Below are 24,099 nucleotides of genomic sequence, written 5' to 3' on the forward strand. Positions count from 1 at the left end.
CTATTAAACAACCCAGCCAATTTTTCTCAAAGGTGTTTGGATTGCCTTTCTGTCCCAAAAGCGTTTTCATCTTGTACCTTTCAGTCACCTTACTATTGTCCTCTCAAGATTTGCCCTGTAGTACAGTGGTTTCTAAATGTTAATCTGTGAACTGGAGCTGTTCAGTGACAGAGTTTTCATTGGGCTTTGTGAAATGAAAGTTAGGCAGTTCAATGTAGTGATTATTTCATAAAATTAACCTTAACTTTGATAGCCTATTCATCTTTTTTGGGGGTGGTCCCTAAATCTGCTCTTTTGAAATGGTGATATTAATTCTGTAACTTTGCTTAAAGTAACTTTTAAAAATTGAAGGTTGACAATCTAATCAGCTATTATAATTTATTAAGAATTTCCCTTTTAGTTTATTCTTCTGCTATGTAGAAGCTTTTAAAATTTGAGGTACTAGCTCTGGATTACTTTATATCTTTTCAAATCTTTTATACTTTTAGGCAGTAATATAATTTCACAGATTGGTGCCCCTAGGGACCTCAGGAGATGGCTCCTCTCTTTACAGAAAGTAATGAAGTTGTTTTTGTGTTATTATAAAGGATAGGCTCATCTCTGATATCAATCAAATTCTAGAAAGAATTTCGGACAAGATAGCAAGGGAAAAGAGAAATTGGTATGCCGTCCTACTTTATAAATTATTGTTCCCTGTGTTTTCTAAAGTTTAATGATATCATAGCTCAGATATTATTTCCAGGATGATTTAAAGAATGCTATGTGTGGTGGTTCAGCATGGGCATATAATTAAGCATGATAGATTTTTGTCTTTCTTGAGTAGATACATCTGTTCTTTTTGTAAGGAGTTAGGAGAAGAACCATCAAGCCCATGGTATATTTCTTAAGCAGTTCGTACACTTCAAAGAGCTGTTATATCAGTATATCTATAGAATTCTAGGAGCCTTTTGATGAATGGTCAGATTTATCTACTAAATTATTTTATGTTTTGATAGTGCTTGTATTCTCATTGTATGACCAGTGTCTTTGAGTTAAGAAAGAGTTAAATAATTATGGAATAAGATCAAACTTGTACATTTAAAAAATTTTGTGCCCTACAGAATATTCATACTATGATGTAAAATGCTACTTTTAAAGTAGTATCATTGATGTATACCAGCTTGTTTGGGTCATTGTTAATAATAAGTCATTGCTTTCTGGCTTCTCTGGCTTTGAGGACCTTCTTGAACTTCTCACCAAATCTTGTCCTACTTTTTGTTTTTCTTTAAGATCAGTCCTTTTAGTACAGAATTATTGTACTTCTTTATATCCTGGTGGTATACATTAAGAGTTCAAAGTGAGATTCTTATAGACTGAAAGTCCTTTAGCAGAAAGTTGGGACAGGAAGAGAGAGAGAGTCTATGTTCAGGGCTCAAAAGTTTAACTTCTCTTTAATGATATAGTTGTTAATCTTCTGATACCAGAGTTTTTTTTATTTTTAACATTCTGACTTTATAGAATTTAGAAATGGAAGAGAATTCTGGAGCCATTTATTACAGCCTTCCACAAAGCAAAAGAATTCCTTCTTTGTGATCCTTGCTAGGCTGTTCTCTACTTGGATATATACTCAGTGATTGAAAGCTCCCCAAGTCATGTGACAGCCCTAATGGTTTTAGATGATTTTAATTCTTCTTGTCAGCCTCTGGAAATTCAGAGCCTCACCTCAACAAAATACAACCTCACACAATTGAAAATCTTAACGTTTACCTCAGCATTGTCTGGTTTCAGCAACGTGAGCTGGGTGTCTGTTGGCTTATTGCCACCACCATCAGTGTAACATGGACAGGAAAGAATAAATTTTCTGGTGTTTCAGAACAGTTAGGTAAATTAGTATATTTGATTATACATGTCAGCTCCACTTTAGGAAGTAGTTAAGTTGAAGCTAGAGGGTGGTTGGGTGTTGAAAATAGTCTGTTTTTTGGTTTTTTTTTTAATATTCAGAACACATCTGGACACAAGGGAGGGCTCATAAGGATTAGTGGGTTATAACTTTCAGAATCCTGTCACTTCTCAAATTAACTTAAACCATATAGCTTTTGATTAACCATCGAAGGAAGGAAGGGAGAAAGGAAGGAAGGAGAGAGAAATATGGATGGTGAGTAGGTAGAGGGAGAAAGACTCTTGGGGGATACTAAGTAGACTCATATTTTTTTAAAGCACCACAGAATACTTATTTTATTCCCAAATGATCCCTTAAATTAAATTTGACTTCATGCAAAATCCTAGAATTTTAGATGTGTTTGGTTTTTTAACGTCAGCTTACAAGTTTAAGGAAAAAAATAAGCAAAAAATATTATTTCTGTAATGAAACAAACTAGTAGTTCAACTTCACTTGCTCTTTTGTTAGTTTTCTTAGTGGGATGATTTTGTTTTGGAAAATGTAATCACAAGAGATGTGGTAGTCTAGGAAGCATTTTGCTTGAAGGGTTGGCTTTGTTTTTTGTTGTGGGAATTTACTGCTTTTTCCATTCTATTGTCATCATTATTAAAGAGCTGTAGATGTAGAATTATTAAAGAATTGAGCTTTTTCCATTTTGGTTTTTCTTAGGATTCACTCCTTCTCCAGTTGCACAGCCACATCCTTCAGCTGGCCTTAATGTTGACTTTGAATCTGTGTTTGGAAATAAATCTACCAACGTTATTGTAGATTCTGGGGGTAAGAAAAAATTGCTTTATTAACATTACTGTAATGTTCTAGTTTAGAGTCTGTGTAAGGACAGATAATGGTCCTTTTAACGTGTAAATAGGTGAAATTGGGGTAGCCAAAGAAGTGGTCCCTCTTCCCCCAGCCACTAGAAGAAAGCTTCAAGGGACTGTTAGCCTTTACTCATTTCTTAGTGGCAGTTTTGAATCTGGGTAGATTTTATTTCTCCCAGAGCTATTAAATAAGAGAGAAAAAAAGAGATTTTACTCAGATTAGACTGCTAAATTGCTAGGGACTGTGTGTAGAATGCTGTACCTTTTACTCTAATTTTTACCTTTACTGAAATGAAATTGGCTTTTTTGAAAACTAGGAAAATATGACCTGTGGTACCTTGACTCGTTGAGGTAGTCTGTGTAATGAACAGCTACAATAACTAAATATCAGAGTTGTGGGTTCAGAGGCTTTTTATTGTTTTATAGTATGCTTGTTTAGTCATCTTAAGAGAACTTTATAAAATCTGTAGAGCCAAGTTTCCATTTAACATCTTGGTAATTTGAAGTTTTGTAAAGATTGAGTTCCTGTAAAGTTGGCACCAAATTATATTCTTAATCATGGGGTGCTAAGTGTAGTAATTAAACTCAAGCCATTTAAAGAAATATATTGAGGTGTTGTTAATTTTATAATATACAATTAGTTATCATAAGTATACATACAAAAGTAAGAAGCAAACTTATAAAGAATGTGTGTGAACTAGGAATTTATTTTTTTCTGTGCACTAGTAGGTTTATAATTACATTTTTTGATGCATTTGACTTTGTCCTCTTGAGTTTATCTTGCTGGGAAAAAGGATAAAGGAAATAGAAACCAATTGTTCATATTTTATAAACCCCTGGTTTTGGTGACTTTCTTTTTCATATTCTCTGGTATTCCTGGGTTGTGCCGTTCAGTCCTTTGGTGGTTTGTTGATTGGATCTGTTTTACCTTTTACCGTTTGGTAGAGAACCTTAAGGGATTTTATTTTATTTATTTTATTTTATTTTTTATTTTTAAGCAGGGTTCTACTTTACTAGATAGTTTTATGCAGTTTGAGTGTAGTTTAACTATTTCTTGTGTATAATTTAGGCTAGCTGTTTTTAGACAGGAAAAGAGATAACCTAGTGGTTCATTTTCACTTGCTTCTAATATACTGTTTTACATATACCTTACATTCTCCACTTTGAAGAGTATTAAAAGGTCTATAAAATATTATTTCTTAAAAGGAACTTTTTTTCAAAGTTACAGAGATATATTTTTTACCTGTATTGCTTCAGGTATAAGTGAGTCTTCAGAAAATTTTGTCAGCTGAGTGGAAGGATTAATTCCATTTCCTTCTCTTTCACAGAGAAGGGATTTGAAATGGTGGATTTCTCCTTTTTCCACTTAAGAGCATTTATTAGTGCCTATTTACCTGGAGGACTTCTCCAGTAAACAAACAAGGAGAAAAGGCAGAGACCTCCTTTAGAAAGCTGTAGCACCATAAAGTTCCTTACAAATCCTATTTCGTCTGTTTGTAACTTTAAGGCTTTGATGAACTAGGTGGACTTCTCAAACCAACAGTGGCCTCTCAGAACCAGAGTCTTCCTGTTGCCAAACTCCCACCTAACAAGTTAGTATCTGATGACTTGGATTCATCCTTAGCCAACCTTGTTGGCAGTAAGTATTTTTTGTATTCTTTAATCTTTAAAATAAGTTGTTTTATAAAAATTAGTCTAGTTTTTAAATGCTTTCTTTTTCTCCTGTCCTAGATCTTGGCATTGGAAATGGAACCACTAAGAAGTGAGTGTTTTATTTGTATTCTTTCCCTATGTGCCATTTAGAGGTTGATTAGGCTTTCCTCTCAAGAAAGTATGTGTAGAGATGTCATCTGCATCTTAAATGCTCTGTTCAATCTAAATGTATAGTAAAGAAACTTCATAATTACACACACTTAATATTCTCACTCATATTTATTTAAAGTGATGTAAATTGGAGTCAGCCAGGTGAAAAGAAGCTAACTGGAGGATCTAACTGGCAACCAAAGGTTGCACCAACAACTGCTTGGAATGCTGCAACAATGGTGAGTTGGAAAAGCTCATTATATACTAACATGAATGATTTAGGTAAATGTGTAACATGAAAATGTTTTTTAAATAGTGATAAGGCATAAGTGGAAAGATTGTTACCAAGTTTTAGAAATATAAGTAATTTGTATTTCTTTTAAAGGAAGCTTGGTTGACTATGTTTGCCAGGTACATTTTAGTAGCTAACATTTATTTAAAGGTTACTTGTGTCAGGCATCATTCTAACAAATAATATGTGGTTTTGTTTTATATAATCCTCAAATTTACCTTACACGGTAGTAACTATTGTTATCCCAATTTTACAGATGAGGAAATGAAAACACAGGGTTATTAAGTAGTAAGCCCAGATCACAGAGATTGGGTGGGTTTTTAGAACCCAGGCAGCCTTACCTCAGAGCATATTTTCTTAATCACTATTCTCTACTGCTGGTTTCAAATCTATTATTTATCTATCTGCAATAAATAAATAACCTTAACACTGAACCAATTGCTAGATTCACACACATACACGTATTTCCCCCAACAGTGGCTCAGTGTTCACTAATGCAGGGGTCCCCAATGCTTGGGGCCACAGACCAGTATGGGTCCGCTGCCTGTTAGGAAACCGGGCCACATAGCAGGAGGTGAGTGGCTGGCAAGCGAGCAGAGTTTCATCTGCCGCTCCCCGTCGCTCGCACTACCGCCTGAGCCATTCTGTCCCCGCTCCTCCACCCAAGGAAAAATTGTGTTCCCTGAAACCCGTCCCTGGTGCCAGAAAGGTTGGGGACCGCTGCACTGATGGTGCAGTGTTCACTAATTCAGTGTTCTGGTGACTTTAAGAATGTAAGTGCAGCAAATAAGGAGAATCAACTATATAAATTATATGACAGTATCAACAAAAGCCAAGCAAGTATAGTTTTAATTGAGTATGCCTATACACATACACATCTCACAAAGATTATAATCTTAAATTCCAAAACAAAAAAACTCATTCTAGTGGATTATATATTTTTTTGTTTTACGAAAGAGAAAACGAGTGCCAGAGGTGTTAAGTGACTTGCCTGAGGCATCCCCACTAATAGGTGCCTGAATTGAGAGACTCTTGCCCTATCCAACTGGCCCCAGAGCTTCTTGCAGTACACTACACTGTTCCCTACTTCTCCATCTTCTGGTCATCTTCATGTCAGAGCTGAAACAAGGCACAGCCCCACCTTGTTTGACCTCAGCTGCGAATGAATGCATCCGGTGACAAATTTTTCACCACTTTGCGCACGTATGTGAATGACTTCAAAAGCACCACAAGTATTGATTTTAGGATTACAAATAAATTTCAGTGCATAGCAAATTTGCAAATACAGAATCCATGAGTAATGAAAATTAATTGTATATGATAATTAATGAGTTAGCATCTAGTACTGAAGAAGTTCTAATGGTTTTAATTAACATAAGGTATGGTCGTCCCAGAGTAGTTTTGTGGCCGTACCCCTATCCTTGGTCAGCTGCTGTTTTACCAATCCAGTAAGTCTCCCTGCATCAGAGAAAACCAATTTCTTTTTGTAGAAAAATTTGAAACATGCTTTCTTGCAACAATGTGTGCTAATCAGCATTTGATTACACGAGCCACACATTGTATCCTTTCTGTTGTTGTTGGAGACCCCCATTATCCTTTTTGTTTTTAAATTTTTTATTTCTTTTATTGGAGTATAGTTGCCTTACAATGTTGTGTTAGTTTCTGCCATACAGCAAAGTGAATCAGCCACACGTATACATATATCTCCATTTGCCCACTTTTTAAAAATATACCTTCAGGGGCGTTCTTTTTTTAAATTTTTTTTCATTTTATTTATTTTTTACATCTTTTTTTTTTTTTTTTTTGTATTTTTTACATCTTTATTGGGTTATAATTGCTTTACAATGTTGTGTTAGTTTCTGCTGTACAGCAAAGTGAATCAGCTATATGTATACCTATATCCCCTCCCTCTTGAGTCTCCCTCCCATCCTCCCATCCCACCCTCTAGGTCCTTACAAAGCACCAAGCTGATCTCCCCACATTATCCTTGTTACAGCTACTTTTTGTTATTAAATCTCTTCCAGAGTACTGTGCTGTTTTACTGTTGCCTTGGGTTAATTGTATGTTAAAATTAATAGGGCTGAGCTAAAAATAGTGTGCTGTTAAAGTTTTACATGATGTTAAAGAGTTTTATTAGTTTCAGTCTCCATTAATGGAAAATAATATTGAAATTTAGCCACCTTTTTAAATCAGTACTTTTTCTCTGGTAGTGGTCACTACCGTCACCAATAATAAAACCTTGCATTTAAATAGTTTACATTTTTACACACTCACACACACACTATCCTGAGTCTGTAAATAGTGCACTCTTGGAGCAGCTCTTGTCCCAGCTGTAAGGATAAAGTTATGCAATTTTTTTTCCCCTCAATTGCAAAGCAACTAGAAAGCAGATTTAAATTGAAATCCGTCCCTTCTGACTCGCAATCCAGTGTTTTTCCCACTCTAACACACCTCTCTGACTAGGGATGGCAGGAGGTTAGGTTAGTAGATGTTACAGCCTCAGGAGTGAATTATACATTGATAATATATGAGGAATGATATAAATCCAAATGATATAAAAATACAATGAATATTTTCTTATTTTGTATGAAATTAGTATTAATCTGTATGAAGTATTAGAAGTTTGCGAATAGCACTTAAGATTGACTTTTAGCATTTAATAGGCATCTAACCATCTAGAATTTGTTGATAGGAAGCAATATCTATGGTGCTGTGTTGTATATGGTAAGGTATATCATCTCTTAAGGATTTTGTTAAAACATTTGTATGTATGTATTTTATAGAGGTTCTTTGTAATGACTAACATTTAGGGCTGGTGATGTGATTCACTACTTAGATAAACTGCTGCTTTTGACATTTCTTTACATTTCTAACCTTTTTAATTAATCCTTAAACACTGTCAAGGTTTTTAAATTTTTAAAAATTTTAACCATTCATTGATGTTTTATTAAAATATATAATGATGTTACACTACCAATTCTATTACTGTTTGCTTTTTTTCTGTGGTAGACATTATGCAATGCAACCCTGTTTATGGGATGCACTGTTGATGCTACTGATAGATTTTATGTTTTGATGACACTTGTAATCGATAAACTGTTATGTAAGTAAGGTGATGATGCCAAAGACTAAATTTCCTGTTGTCAACCTTGATAGTGTTTTAGTACAGATGTTCGTCCATTAGATACTGGAAATACGAGGGATTTTAGGTAGTTAATGAATGTTCATGTGAACTAAAATGCTCTCTATGTATTTTCTGTTGTGTAAGTACTTGTTCTAATCCAGTGTTATTGCATTATGTAATTGTTCTCCCTGGGAAAAACAGAATGGCATGCATTTTCCACAATACGTAAGTGACCAAAAACTAGCCTTTTTTGCAATAAATTGGCATGCTGTTAACCAATGCTGTAGCAGAATCTCATAACCTTCTAGCTATTACTTGTTTTCACATTCAGATTTTCAATGTGCCAAAAATTCTTCCTAGCATCTACTGATTTTGTGGGTTTGTTGCAGAATTGATTCTGATGGTGGCATGGGAAATACAAATTTTTTTTTCTCGCTTAATATTCTGCCATTTGCTGCCAGATGGCTGGGTGTCTGTGTCTGTATCTGTGCTGCCACTATGCACTTGATGACTTCTGAATGAAGGGAAATGTTGATTGTGGTAATGTTGAAAATAACAATTGCATGAAATCTTACAGGCTTCTGCTGAACTTGGCAGTTTGTCTACTGCTCTCGCAGCTCTTGGTTTTTAAGTAGGGAGAGACCAATAAGTCCTACATGCTCACCCAAATACTAAACTTTTAACTGTTCACTTTAGTTATGCTTCATTTAACTTCTCCATGTGTATGTTCAAATTGCCATATAGTTTGTTATTTTTCATGTTATAGCAGTGTTATTGGTCTTTCACCTGTATTCAGCTTCTTCAGTTTTTATTATAAGATAACACACACAGGGAATGTTGTTAAGACAGCAGATATGTCTAAAATGATTCTGTGCTGAGATTGTCTATTTTGAGTTAAAGTGGGAGGAGGAAGGGACCTTAAACATCTTAGTGGTAGATGGCTCTTTTAGGACTTAAAGCATAAACAGACTTAAAAATGTATTGCTCTTCCAAATTGGTGCTTTGCAGAAGATAGTTTAAATAATTTATGAAATAAATTAGAAGGAATACTAGTATACATACTCTATGTAAGAACTTGTGCTTCTTAGAAATAGTCATACTCCATAGTGGTTTGAAATCTTTGGAGTTACTTGAAAAGAGTGAATGAGGTCCTTAGAAACTAATTTTTTGGAAGATCAGATTGTTCATTGATTTGGGATCTTTACATTTTTTTTTGCTCAAAAAATGAAGTACCTAGGAAAACATTCAGTAATGCTACTTTTCTAGGCAAACATTTTTTATGTTAGTGATAGACTTTAAATTTTAGAACTTTGAGTATTTTTAAAAATCTGAATATTTTTAAAGCTTGTAAAAGCACAATGAAATCTTAGATCACTGTTGTATCTAACTTTAAATGGTATTTTTTCTTTCTGATAATTCTTCTTTTCCGCTAATTTCAAGACACTTTTTTTCATTGAGCTTTAATTGACACAATTATTAATGAACACAAATGTCATATTTAATCACAGCTGTCTTAGCAATTCTTTTTAGTGGAACTACAGCTATTAATTCCTTGAACTCCGTTGACATACATGAGTTATACTTCCTTGTTTATTTTTTCTTTCATCATGTCAGGCACCCCCTGTAATGGCCTATCCTGCTACTACACCAACAGGCATGATAGGATATGGAATCGTAAGTATTTTTCCCAACACAGCTTTTTGAAAATAGGTTGGCTCACATTTAACATGAATTTATTTCCCAGCTTAACTGAAAAAAGAATTTAGTGCCACATATATCCTTAATGCCTAACACAGAACCTTGCACCATAGCATAGGTTTCATAAGTATTTCTAGAATAGTCATTATACAACGGATACTATTTATTAATGTTCACTGTATTTACTTGGCTTGTTTTTCCTCTCATAAGTTTGTTAGGCATTTTATACTTCATTATGAACTCATTTAAACATTAATGTTAACTCCAAGTCTTTGTTGCTGTGACCTTACATTAATACCAGTGAGGTCTTATAACCTGAATACCACTCTAGAGGAAGGAGGGAATTAATATTTCTTGAATTGTGTAGGGGTAAATTTAGTTTAGTAAAGGCCGCAGAAATTTTCCTATGACATGATTGGGATAGTACAGAAACAGTCCTTAAACCTTTAAGCTGCCCACAACCCACATTCTAGATTGCCCTTACTCTCCCAACTCTTAATACATAGACTCACATAAATAAGAAATGAAGGTAGTGGCTTCAGCTCACCACACACTTGGCGGAACTGTTGCTGTTGGGAGGCAGCACTGCATCCGTTGGTATTGCTCCTGTGGCTGCTTCTGCTACTTCTTTATTTATTATACATCTGTAGCTCTTTTCCTGCATATGAAGGAGTTTCACAGCTTTTGGATTAGTAGTCATTACATTAAAAAGGTGTCTGCACAAAAAACTCAAAATGACTCTCACTACAAATAGGAGTCATCCTAAAAGGTTAAATAGAACTTGCAGAAAGGTAAGGTTTTAGAATATAGCATTTTAACCAAAATAATATGGTGGTCAGTGTGTACTCTATTTTGTCACTTACGTTAATTATATACCATGGAGTGGTAATTTTTAAAGAGATGGTTGGTTGAGATTTATTTTCAATTATTTAAGAATGAACTAACCTCTTTGTGTGTAATTTAAGCCTCTTGGTTTTCCCTAAAAATGTCTGAAATAAAATGAAAGAACCATTGGGTTCTTTCAATTGGGAGTAAACTTCTTCAAACAATCAACTGTTTTCCCTTGTGCTTATTTGCATAATGGCATAAGAACTTGATTTGATACACAAAGGCAGTTTTCTTTGAAATGTCTTAGCCATTTTATGGTTTCAAGTTTCCCATGTCTAAAGCTGGCAGATTTGGAAATTTTTTTGGTCTAAATTATTTTGTCTGTTTATCATAGTTTGAATTTTGCAACTCATGTAGAAAAAGTTGAGCTTTTTTGCAAACTTTAAAAGATGAGCACATTAAAGACTTTCCATATAAAAAAAATACTCTTAAAAATTTGTAGATGGGGCTTCCCTGGTGGCGCAGTGGTTGAGAGTCCGCCTGCCAGTGCAGGGGACGTGGGTTCGTGCCCCGGTCCGGGAGGATCGCACATGCCGCGGAGCGGCTGGGCCCGTGGGCCGTGGCCGCTGGGCCTGCGCGTCCGGAGCCTGTACTCCGCAACGGGAGAGACCACAGCAGTGAGAGGTCCGCGTACAGAAAAAAAAAAAAAAAAAAAAAAATTTGTAGCTGTCAGTCTTATTTGCATTTACAGGTATTTTCCCTTTGAGTTACTGCAAAAGTACTAGTACTGTTCATCCCTGTCATCCTTCTTGTTTACTTACTCATAATAAGGAAAATGTGAGTTAACATCCTTTAACTTGACATTTTTTGTTTTTTTAGCCTCCTCAAATGGGAAGTGTACCTGTAATGACACAACCAACCTTAATATACAGCCAGCCTGTCATGAGACCACCAAACCCTTTTGGCCCTGTATCAGGAGCACAGGTACTAATTAACATGCTACACGTAACTGTTTTAATGTGCTTGATGTGGAAGAAATATAATAGCAAAAAATCCTTTTATACAACTTGAGAAGCAGGTTATTAGCATTTTTCCCCCTTCATTGTGGATGTTATTTTCTTCGCATATCTTTCTCATCTAAGAGTTTGTAGGAATATTGATTATTTAGAAAGAAAGGATAAGCAGATTACAAATATTAAAGATGGAAAATTCTTGATAACTTACAGTTGGTGGGTCCAGAGGATGGTTTTTCTGAGGTTAAGGAACCTTTTTTCTGATAATGATTCTGACATGCTCTCCTTTGTGGGCCTTAGAAACCTTGAACTCAGAACTCAGTGCCTTGGCTTGAATGGTGCTACAATAAAGGTGTTGCGTTTGAGATATTTGTGAAACTTGACAAGTCTTCAAAAGTTGTGAATGCTGTTTTTTCATTAGATAACTTCCTGCTGCTAAAGATCATATTTAAAAGCAACCCCCCCCAAAAGGACAAAAAAGCTTGAAATGCCATGCTGACCTAATGTCTTCACAGGAAAGACTTTCCTCTTCAAATGTTTCTAAGGCCTTCTTCCAGTTCAAGAAAATTCACCTAAATATTCACTCTTTCTTCTTCATCTCATTGTTAGCATCAGGGGAATCTGTTTTTTTCTGAAAAAAGCTTCTCATTGTGGTTAAGAGAGGAGATATGAAGTTTCTCTGTTATTTACTTCTCTGGCAGCATACTATGGAATGAGATCCTTGTAAAGTGATAGGACAGCTTGTCCTTCTGTATCTGTGGCTGTGCTCATATCATTTAACAGTTAGAAATAATGACATGTGATTGTTAAAGTACACCTTTCTTGGCTTCCGATGCCAACTGATTGGTTACTTTATGTGTTTAATGCTATTTGAAAACATTCATGGGAGCGTTTGGTAATGGACTTACTCCTTTTCCACCTGAATGGATATAAGTATTACACTTGCCAGTGCATACAGTGTTACATGGCCAAAATTATTTGTATTGATCCAGTTGAAGCTTTTGTCTCAGAAACAGAAACAGAAAACAGAATATATTGTTACCTTAACCTTGGATGCTGCCTGACAGTTTCCAAGCACTTTCACATACATTATCTCATCTTATTCTCGAAATAATCTTTAAGGTAGATGGGCCTAGGATCACTATTGTCATCATCCTTTATCCTTATAGATAAAGAAAGTTGAGACTTGGAAAGGTTCTTCAACTAAATAAGTGGTGAAATGCAACTTAGCTCCCAGAATCCTTGATTCCAGGTCGAGTGCTCATTTGTGCCACACTGCCTCTCTACTAGTGCAACTCAGCCCCTGTGGCCACTACAGTAGTACTTCTTCCTTTTGTCAGCAACGAAGCACTCTGCTAATTCCTTGGGTTTCCTGTTATATTATAAACTATATTTATGTATTTGGGATATAACTACTGTAGTTGTCAAGAGCATCCTATACAATTTTGGATAATACTTTTAACCTTGAAACATTTTATATGAGGGTTTTTTTTTAATATGGTAAAAAAAAATCTTAGTAAAATCTACCTTTAAAAAAATTGCTGGCCTCCTGGCATGTTTTCTTAACACAGATTTTATATCCTGTTTCCTTTTGAAATCCATGTAACTTTCACTGAAACACCAAAAAAAGTGCAAGAATTTCCAAGTTCTTTAAATGAAAGAGTGATAGAACTGCCTTTTTCTAATTATACCAGAAGAGAAGAGAATGAGAACATTAAGGTAATAAGTTTCTAGTTGAGAAATCAAATTTGAAGCGAGTACTTAATTTTAAATATTACTGATTGAGAAAAGCCTGTGAAGGAAGGAAATTGATAACTAGGAAAAGAAAATCAGGTGGCAGTAAAATGGCTCAAAGGGGCTTTGGTCTTCTCCTTACGCAGTTATTTGAATCAGTTGAAAGTCAGAATCTTAAATTTTATGTTACTTTTAATTCCTTTTCCCCCTTTGTTTTCCATATGTCTTGTCATAAAGTCCCACTAATTGTTCCTCTGCTATTATTAGCTCCACCCTTTTTGCATTCTATATCCTTTGCCCAGATTGGAACTTTTCTTGCCTTTCTTTTTTTTTTTTTTTTTTTTTTTTTTTTTTTTTTTTTTTTTTTTTTTTGGTACGCGGGCCTCTCTCTGCTGTGGCCTCTCCCGTTGCGGAGCACAGGCTCCGGACGCGCAGGCCCAGCCGCTCCGCGGCATGTGGGATCTTCCCGGACCGGGGCGCGAACCCGAGTCCCCTGCATCGGCAGGCGGACTCTCAACCGCTGCGCCACCAGGGAAGCCCCTTGCCTTTCTAATTTAATCCATTTTGTAGATACTGGAGTAAACTTTTATAGGCAGCATTTGTATCATCTCCATATTCAAAAATCTGAGGAGACGAATCTAACATAACTGAAATGTAAGGCTTTCCTTCTGTCATAAAAACTACCTCACAAAATCTCCCTCTTTGTAAGAATAATAATGAATAAACAGAATATTCAGCTTCAATTCCCATGCCTGTATAACTCTCAATAAGTATCCAGTGTTCTGCTGCTGTTTGTCTTTTCCAGAAGTCCTTTGTGTGTCATAAAGTGCGTTTACTCTTTACTCAATCTTAGTCGTGTCTTGTCCCTTTTCAGTTCTTCTGAGATCTGAAGTTCTTTTCCTTATTCTGCATTATTTTTCTTTATAGAACTTACCACTACTTGACATCTGTTTGTCCATCAGTCTCTCCATTTGTCCGTTCATCCATCCATCCATCTGATCCTATATTAGATTGTAACCCTCATAGAGGCAGACTTATATGTGGCTTGTTTACTTCTGTGTTCATGGTTCCTAAAACAGTGCCTGATTCATGATAGTTTTTGAACATTATTTGTCAAACAAGTGAATTTGGTTGAAAACTTACCTTTACCATTTCGTAACTTACTATGCTTCTCATTGGTATACCTTTTTACTTACTTATAACCATTGTAATAATTTATAGCAGTGTTCAAAATTGGTTTAATTTATGCTAATAGACCATAAGTTAAAATGTTAGATGACTGTCACCTGAAGAATGAAGACACCTTTAATTTCATAATTGAATATTTTTAATCATTTAAAAATTAAACTATTTATCTTTGAAGTAGGAAAGATTTTTCTCATGCTTTAGTATTTTAATGATTCTTAGCCAGTCCCTTGCATTAACTTTGTCCATCCAATGGTAGTAGTAACCAAAGTAATTTTTCTTAATGAATTACCTTTTAATTGTTCTCTCATTGTTTTGCTCTTTTTTCAATAAAAATTCCTTGAGGCAGAGACGTCTCTTTGTACATTGTAAAGTAAATGATAGTTTAAATGTAAGTCAGATGCCATCAAAATAGAATCTTTTAATCAAATCCCAGTTCTCCAGCTCTTATCAAAAAGCTTTTCCTATTCCTTGAAGTATTTCTTTTGGGAGCCATTACTTACCAAATGTGTAACTTGTAGCTCCTGGTCTCTTGCCTACTTACCATTGAACCAAGCTAATATTCTTGAGAGTACCTCAACCCTCCCACATATATTTATCATATTACCATCAGTGAGGTATTTCAAACAATGTGTTGTGTGTTCTAAATTATATCTAGATTACTCTTAGTGCTGTGTTAGGGCCTGCTAGTGAGAAAGTAGCTAATACCTTCCACATGACTGTTAGCTTAGACTTTTTGTTCTTTAGGAAATGGTCTTCAGAATAGCTTTAATCTAATAGACTACACTGTAGTGTTGAAATTATGCCTCCCTATACACCTATACACTTCTTCTGTTCCCATCCCATTTTTTGTGCTGGCTTATTCTGTATTTTTTAAGACATTTTAACACAACTATTAGATGCTTAAAGATGGGTATTACGTTCTTGTGTTCCATGCCTAACATTGTAGCTTTTTTTTTTTTTTTTTAATGTTTTACATGAGTGCATCTTTCTAGGTGTTCGACTACATGGAAAACACTAGATACCTATGGTTAATGCTTTTTTTTTTCTCTTCTGTGCTTCCTCACACTATTTGATTGCCTGTTACCGGTTACTAATGTGTTTATTAACTTGGGGAGAGTGGGGATTCTTAACGCCCTCTCGCTCATGCTTTGTATAAATCTTACTGGTACTTACTGGTATATAAATTGAAATATACATTGCTGGTCAATATTTTATAAACTCATTCTGCGTTGCAGTATGCAGCTATTATGTTACTAAGCATGAAGACAATTAACCTAGTTAGTTTTGCTTTTTTTAAGTTACTGTGACGTGAACTAACATTCTCTTAATGAATGTTTATAAGGCAGTTTAGATGCTGAAGATTTTTGAGGGGGAGGGTTGTGTTTATTATGTTCTTATCACTTATTTATATGAGAAACTCAAAGTGATCCCTTATCTGTTTTCCCAAAAGCAATATGAAAACCATAGTAGAGTGTTACATTTGGGGATTTATTTTTTAAAATAAACATATTAAAAGTTTTATTGTTTTCTTAATTGGTATTGGGGGGCTTTGAGGGTTTTTTTTAATGGAGGCTGTGGTTAAAGATGTAAAATGGCCGCTGGGTTTTGTTTGTATTGGCCAAATTTAAGTAAGTATGACATCAGTTAAGTGTCTGAAAGGACACAATGGCTAGTTGTGAGTGCTTTTTACCGATGTAAATGGGGGCACTGTTGGCTTTGGATATTGGAATAATTCAAGTCTTACCAAAAAAAAAAAAAAAAAAAAAAAGGCTTTTAATGACTTTCCTGTGTATAAGAACTAATAGCTCTCTTTGCTTTTAGGCTTAGTTTAGTTTTGTTTGTTTGTTTGTTTTTTTACTTTCTTGGTATGTTAACTGTGGGTGTTGGCAGTGCCTCTCTGTCAGCTGATCTGCCCAGCTGCATTTCTGTGAAAGCCTTTTGCCTTGTCAGCAGTGTGTTGTGCTCATTCATCCCTGCTTAGTAGAAGATCTCAGGAGGGGATTTACTTTGGGAATTGGGATTTAGGACCATAGGTGAGAATGTTTCTGCAGTCCCCTGGGCATACCCAAATCAGTCAAAACAAAAATTCGAGGAGTCCCATCTGCTTACCATTATTGTTAATAAGACAACATGTACGACCAGGCCTTTTCACTGGATTTTTGCTGAGAACATTTTTTCTAAAAGGTGGAAATCTAATTCTTGTTTTAAACAAAACTTAGAACATATTCATAAAATCTTGGGTGATTGTGAAGTTCTACAAAATCTTCATGATGAACATCAGTGATTGTGTACGGCACTGTGAATATAGAAAGCACACAGGTATATTGACTGTCTAACATTTACTAGAGAAGTCCTTTTTAAAAAATTATTTCTCTACTCTTAAACTTTTTTCTGTACATTAAAATATAGCCATGAATTCTAGCTGAGTTGAGATTGAGATAGCAGATTTTAGAGAGAAAGCAAAGCACCAGCCTTGGAGTCAGCAGATCTGCTTTCGAGTCTGTTATTAGTGTCCTGGGGCTGCTGTAACAAAGTGTACCACAAACTCGATTTCTTAAAGCAGCAGGAATTTAATCTCTCACAGTTCTGGAGTCTTCAAGTCCGAAAACAAGGTGTCAGTAGGGCCACGCTCCTCCTGAATTCTCTAGAGGAGGAGCCTTCCTTGCCGCTTCCAGCTTTTGGTAGTCCCAGTCATTCCTTGACTTAGAGCTGCAGCACTTCAGTCTCTGCCTCTTTCACATGGCATCCTCCTTGTGTCTCTGTCTTCACGTGGCCTTTCCCTCTTTTTACAAAGACATCAGTCATTGGACTAGGGCCCACCCTAATGACCTTGTCGTAACTTGATTACAACTGCAGAGACCCTATTTCCAAATAAGGTCACATTCATAAATACATTCATAGGGGTCAGGGCTTCAGCATATCGTTTTAGGGGATACAGTTCAACAGACTCTCAGCTCGACTCCTCACTAACCGGGTGTTTCAGAGAAAATTGTCTACGTAACTTTGATGAGCCTCAGTTTCTTTATATATAGAATGGTGATTTTTACCTTGTGTACTTTATAAGTTTGTTGAAAGGTCCAAATGAAAATATTTGTAATTGACTTAGGAATGTGGATGTTTATGTTTTTTTATTGATGATTATAAGGAACCTTTTTTGTCTTTAGAAGAAAATGTTACAAGGTTGCCCTATTTTCAGAAATTGTTTCTATTCTGTGAGGCGTCCCTATTCCCAACTTCTGATTTATAATAATACAGTTTATATTTCTTCCCATGTGTTACAAATTATCTTTATTGTAAATATAATAATTCATACTTCATTATTTTGAAACCTTAATCATGACTCACTATTATCTGATGACATCAGATAAACTCATAGAGAACCACAGGCTAGGGTGGTCACTGTGGTGTGGGGATGGGGCAGACTGGGTAAGCACGGTCTGCATTAGGGCCTGAATCATCCACATGAGGTGTAGACGCTGGACATTGTTTACAGGAACCTGACACACCGCTCTTGAGGACTCTGTCAGCAGCCCCTGAATTGGCTCAGCGTTTGTGGAGGTGGTGTTACCCTAAAGGACCAAGCTTTATTTTATAGTAATTAAAATCTTTATTTGGTCCAATTTAATACAGTTTATAAGTCTCTTTTTGTCGGGAGGGGCATACCTCTTTTGAAAATGTCTAAGTCTAAGGATCTCTGTCTTAGATGTTTTTAGTGGAAGCCCAATAGATAAATCAGGTAAAAGCAGGTAGCCTCAAGCTCATATATGGAACACAGTTTAGAAATTTTTTTTAACCAAACAAAAGTGCCATATTTTCAATAAACAGCAAATAAGTGGTGCATTGTAGGCACATGTAATTATTATTTTGTGTCCTTATGTACCAGTTGACATAAACGTTACAGCTTTTCATTTTCTTTGGTTTTCAAGGGGTAAGAGTCTAATATGAATGAGCAGTGAACATTTTATTCAAATAAGCTGAGCCAGTTTTCATGATTTCCATCCATCAAATGGAACTTTAAACAGACTTCTCTTACCCTTGCAAATACTTCTGATATACATAATTGTTTATTTTTGGCTTAGGTCAGTTAATAGTATTTCCTCCCATGAGTTTAGGAAGTCTTCTATTTCCCTCTCTCCAGTTTGGTCTTCTTTAACTCTTTGTCGGTTTAGGTTGCCATAATTCTAAGGAGATGACTTAGATGCCATTTTGGAATAATGTCACTTCTATGTTAATAGTTTTAAGTTATGTGGACTCTAGCAGTAGAGAGGTTTAGAAACAACACATTCAAAGAGAAATCCTCTTAGGTCGCTGTTTGGTGCCCCTAAGACAAGATGAAGTAGTGCTTTGAAGGTGACAGGAGTAAGGTTGGCGTAACTTTGTGATGTTATTGATGGGCAGAAGCCCAAGATGGGTTGTGTTAAGCATAAACCCAAGAAGCAGTTATCAAAAGGCACTAGATTCAACGTACAGGACAGGCCCTCTACCTTACGCAGTAGAGAAAGAAGTCCTCTCTTTTAGCTATACTTCACAGAGGCAGCTGAGAATAGTATTATCTTTAGTATAAAATTTTGGAATGCAGCACTATATGTTTATATCCCTGTGCATCTGGATTCAGTGGTCTGGCCGTGGTCTAACATTATTCAAAAAGAACATACCTTTCTGTGCTCAGTTTTGTATCTGGCACCTCTGTGAAATCATATTAGGTAGGGCTGAGGTTCTAACATGTTTCCATTACACAGCAATATCAGGAAAATATTCTTTAGGCACGTACCCTCAGTGTATTTATATTTCTATATCCCTATAACAGTATGTTATGTACATTAAATAACATGTAAAAATAGACATTTTAAAATGTCTTCTAATACTTCTAATGTCCGACTTTGGTGACCATTTTTATACAGAGCTTGTTTTATCACCAAAAAACATTTTAATTTAGCATGTTATAGAATGCTTATAATATGTGTAAGTCACTGCTAGTTGCTGAACAAGAGACAGGGAGAATATGTTTCTTACATCTGAGGAGCCTAAAGGTGAGTATAATATGGAAGCACAAGTGACTGGTTGATGGTAAAATAAGAACTCTTATAAGAGCAACACAGACAAGACAGAGTGGCTCCTATTATGTAAGACTAGATGAGCATTTGATTGTAGCTGGTAAGGAAGGCTGAACTAATATTTGAGTGACTAACATATGCCAGGGTGCTTTTTATATATTTTAATCCTCAAGACAGCCATTAACGGGGATGTGGGTATTGGGTCTTGATATTCTTAACCTCATTTTACAAAAGAGCCAGGATTAGATTCCTTTCCATAAAACTGTTCTCTCTCATCCCAGGCAAAGGAAATACACCCATTTTTTCCTAAGATGTTAACTTTGCTTCTTCAAGAAAGACAAAATGAGTCTTACAGCATTGCTATTTGCTATCCAGGCTTTTGGATGCAAATTCAAATGTAAAGGTGTGGCACCTTGCTTCTTTGCTAAGAATTTTAAGCACAGCCAAGTTTGTCCTTAAATACCCAGTCTTTTATTCTCCCGTAAGCTTTCAATTGCACTAGGTTCACTTTCTGAGACTGATGCTATTTTCCTGTTCTAACATGAAATTTTCTTTCTTTGGTGTTGAATGGGAGTAGAATGAAGGAGTAACCATTTTTATTTATGATCTTTAGTGTGCTGATAGAATTCTTTTTTATCCTTTATTCTCTGTATGTTTGCTTTTTTATAAAGTTAACTTATGATTTCTGTACTCTTGTCTTTACTATACTAAACACACACTACAGCCAAAAAAAATCTTTGCTCTGGAGATAAAAACAAAGATTTTTGGTAACATTAGATTTTTTTTTTTCTATTTCAACATATTTTTTTTACAGGTTGATTAGAGTGGCGGGAGTGGGTGAAGGAATGTCAACTGAGAGTTGCCATCATCAATTACTTGTACATTTTAGTATTTTTATTTATCTGCAGCTCTTCTTTCACTGCTTCTCAGTATTTCATTTTCCTATAAAATGAGAAGACTTTTAAGTATGTCTGTATTAGACTAGTGAGACTGACTGCTTTGTTTAAATGGCATATTTAGTTGTGAGGTAGGTCGATTTAATTTGAACAAACTGATAGCTGTACTAATTTTTTAGTTCTGTGGGAATTTTGGTATAGAGAATGTTACTTGAAATAAATGAGTGAAAGTCTTTTTCTTTTGTTTGGTGTGTGTGTGTGTGTGTTAGCATATTTGTAGTAGAACTTTACTGGAATGGTCAGTTACAGTTTGTCTTATGCTGGCTTGTAAAATATGGTGATACTGTAATTAATGATGGTCATTAGATTTTTCCTTTTTTTTAATTCCTTATCCTCCAGTACGCAGCAACCCTACGTGTTCTTTAATCTACTCCCAAGAATTATAAGTAAAGGAGGGTTAACTTGACTTTCTCAGGCTCTTTAAATCCTGCTGCTTCTCACCCACCAGGATCCTGTTACTCCTTTGTGTACTTTGTTCTTCCTTCTTTCCTTGAGCATTAACTGGGCGATTGCAGTATATTTTCTTTCCTTCTGCTTCCTTATTTACTCGCTGAGCTGACTACCTTTTCACCAGTGCAAGATGTGCCTATGCTTCGGTACAGGTGCCAGGAAGGGGTGGGGCCAACTGGTGAAGGGCTGCTCCATGGCTCAGTCCTTGGCACTCGCTGCAGTCAGCCAGTCCAGTCTGGGCCAAGGTTTCATCTGCTTGAAATGGGTGTTGATGATATGAAACTTACTGCAGGGATATTAAGTCTTGTTTTCTCATGTTTTAATTTAGCTACATATTTTTATAGGTATAAGACATATGTTTATTTTGCCAATTTATCAGAATAGAAGAAGTATTAGTTAAAAACTAGCACTTCTTCCCTCAAGGAAAATTGATCCTCTTCAACATTGTTTTTAAGCCTCCAGGACTTTTCTCCAGCAGTATGCTCATATATGGAAAAGAACAGAATTCTGGTGCTCCCTTTGACCATATTCTTCAGGGGCATTTTCCCCTGAGACTGTCAGGTCTTCAGACTGCTGCCCTCATGAAAATTTGATTTAAGAAGATGTTTCAGTGTGGGGCTCTCATGGGAGACTGTTGATTTTGGATGCTTATCTATCTGCAGTAAGCAGGGGGTTTTTCTTGTTGTTTTTTAACTTCAAATGAAAAAATCTGTTTTGGAGAAAAACCCAGTTAATCTTAAACTCCCTCCAGCTCAGGGATCACTTTACTTAAAATCATTTCGCTTCTGAATGGTCATCCTGGTTGGTCTGAAAGGTGAGGAGGAAATGTCTTTCTAATTAAGTTGCACCTTATTCTGTCTCAGCACGTATGATACTTGAATCTCCAAACCCAGACCTGCTGTCCTGTCCTCCCATCTGTAGCTGCTTGTGTAATTCCATCAACTTTTCCATTGTCTCTTCCCATTGTCTTTGAACATTTATTTCTGAGAACAAGGTATGGATTAAGAAAATGACTCAACCACTAATATAACTGAAGATGATTTCTAAACCTGTAAATTAATCTTGGCATCCAAAACAACAAATTGCACATACTTGTGGTGTAATATTTGTTGAAAATTCATTGGCTCTTCATTCTTTATAGTGCTTTTCTTAAGAAAATAAAAAGGTAGAAATGAGATCACTTTGACCCAGCAAAGACAGAGTTTTGAGCCTTGAAATACTTTATAGGAATTCGAATGTTGAGGTATGAATTGAAACTGTTTCTACTTAGTCTTAACTTTGATTTAATGCTCAGTTGAACATTCCTGTTCATGCCTCTGCAATCTGATGTAGGAGGAGGAAAAAATTAAAAGTTTGTTCCAAACTAAAATGGCTCATATTTGGTTTAAAATACTCTTAAAGTAGGCTCGGTGAAGGAGATACATATATGAAATGAACATCTTGGTACTTTAGGGTTACTAAAGATATGTTATGGAGTTCAACAGTCTGCTTGCCTTACTGTATATTCAACTTAAACAACAGGAGCAAATTCCAAGAATCAAGTGAATGTATTCTAACAGGAAGCTGAACCAAAGATCGTAAGCATTCCATGTATTCAGGGCAGTATGCGGGTAGTTGGACCAGATAACCTCTAAGCTCCTTCTACCTCCCAAAGTATAAGCATCAGCTGTGGCATGTCCAGATAAACAGGCAGGAGACAACTCCATGTCAAAAAAGTGTGAACACTGAGAACGGGACTTTCCACCTCTTATGGGAAGGAAGGAAAGGGTATTGCAACTAGATGTGTTGGGTCTGGACTGAGGTCAGATTTGACACACCGTTTGACAGACAGCCTGGACACAGGAAGCCATCTTCTGTGGCTCACAATTAGGCTGTGGTTCCTGTCTTCCCCTCTCCCACACACACATAAAATAAAAGTCTTAACCATGGGTCAGCTTATTTCAACCTTTTCGGGTAAAAGACTTTATTCCTTTGGAATTCAGAAACAAGAATTTGTTTTCTGAAAAACACATGCCATTGGATACCCTTTTAACTAGATGTGTGACAGAAACTTTTGTTTAAATAATTCCACCTTCTGCAAGGGCTGCCATTATATTTATTAAAGTTGACAAAACAAAAACCACTTCTTCTTTCATTACATTTTCTGCTTTCATGTTCTGTCATTCTGAGATCTTTTTTTCTTTCCCTCTCTCTGTCTTCTTTTCCCCCAGCTGTCGGCAGCATCCAGCCCCTCCAGTCACAGTCCTCACAGAGCTTCAGGAAAGGACCCTTTTGCAGAGCTCTCTTTGGAGGATTTCTTATAAATCACTTTAGGTATTGCTGCTTGTTGGGGGAGATGGGGACTTAAATATCAATACTTTTAAAAATTACCAAACATTAAGCACAATTTACTCTTCTCCTTTGTTTCTTTAAAGGACTCTAGGTTCCCTCTCTTTCTCCTCCTCCTCTGTTCTTTAGGTGAAGAATAGATCAAGACAGGGCATAAGGACAAAGAACTTTTGGAAAATATCTTTAACATTATTAGAAGATGTGAAATCAAAGGACCATCTCACATATGTACATATAAGCATCCACTGTGCACAGCAGATGGATGAGCTCAAACACCACCCGTTAAAAACTGGGTGTTTTATTCAGTCTTAAAAGATTTATAGAGAACAACACAATTTTACGCACTGGATTCAAGCTTTATTAGGAGCATCTTTAGTTTTAACATAATGGCCAGGATTCATTGTGAAGAATTCATTTTAACAATTTCTTTAAAGGGTTATATTTTTATGTATGCCCTTTTCATTTTAAAATAGTAGTATTTTCCAAAAAAACAGCTTATATATATTTTTTTAAATTAAAGGAAAGTGAATACTTAGTGCCCTTTTTGATAGAAAGATTCTGCTTTTGATCCACACTGCCTCTTTTCCTGGAAGACAATGTCATTTGTTCTTCTTGATGCCGTAGCCCCCAGTGTAGATACACCTTCTGGATCTTTGAGAGTTTGTACTCTTCTGATTTGACAACAGTTTATTAGCACATCATTTCAGTAATGTCTTTGGATGAGCAGTTTAAAGGATAAAGATATCATGAGTGAAATATCTGAGTGACTAGTTGACACCCTATTGAAAAGTATTCTTTTGTAGATCTTTCAGATTTTGATTTATATCAGAAATTTTTAGTAAACATAATATTACTGTTGCCTTAATTATCTCTGATTTTATTATAATATTTGGAA

General features: G+C 35.7%; 1 protein-coding gene across 17 annotated transcripts in view; it reads left to right on the forward strand.

Moving 5' to 3' along the window:
* The window catches only part of PICALM (phosphatidylinositol binding clathrin assembly protein), a 107,253-nt gene that overhangs the window by 80,931 nt on the left and 2,223 nt on the right, over nucleotides 1-24,099 (forward strand). For 3 of the 17 annotated variants that reach the window (XM_032641689.1, XM_032641679.1, XM_032641693.1), the window contains 7 exons: nucleotides 2,588-2,695; nucleotides 4,244-4,375; nucleotides 4,468-4,498; nucleotides 4,679-4,778; nucleotides 8,157-8,180; nucleotides 9,570-9,629; nucleotides 11,361-11,465. In XM_032641689.1, the coding sequence (XP_032497580.1) occupies nucleotides 2,588-2,695; nucleotides 4,244-4,375; nucleotides 4,468-4,498; nucleotides 4,679-4,778; nucleotides 8,157-8,180; nucleotides 9,570-9,629; nucleotides 11,361-11,465 (560 nt within the window). Of the gene's footprint in view, nucleotides 1-2,587; nucleotides 2,696-4,243; nucleotides 4,376-4,467; nucleotides 4,499-4,678; nucleotides 4,779-8,156; nucleotides 8,181-9,569; nucleotides 9,630-11,360; nucleotides 11,466-23,086; nucleotides 23,190-24,099 lie in introns of all 17 variants that reach the window. The other 14 variants (XM_032641675.1, XM_032641683.1, XM_032641676.1 and 11 more) reach the window with 7 other exon arrangements.

The sequence above is a fragment of the Phocoena sinus genome, chromosome 8 (genome assembly GCF_008692025.1).
Source record: "Phocoena sinus isolate mPhoSin1 chromosome 8, mPhoSin1.pri, whole genome shotgun sequence".
Lineage (NCBI taxonomy): Eukaryota > Metazoa > Chordata > Mammalia > Artiodactyla > Phocoenidae > Phocoena > Phocoena sinus.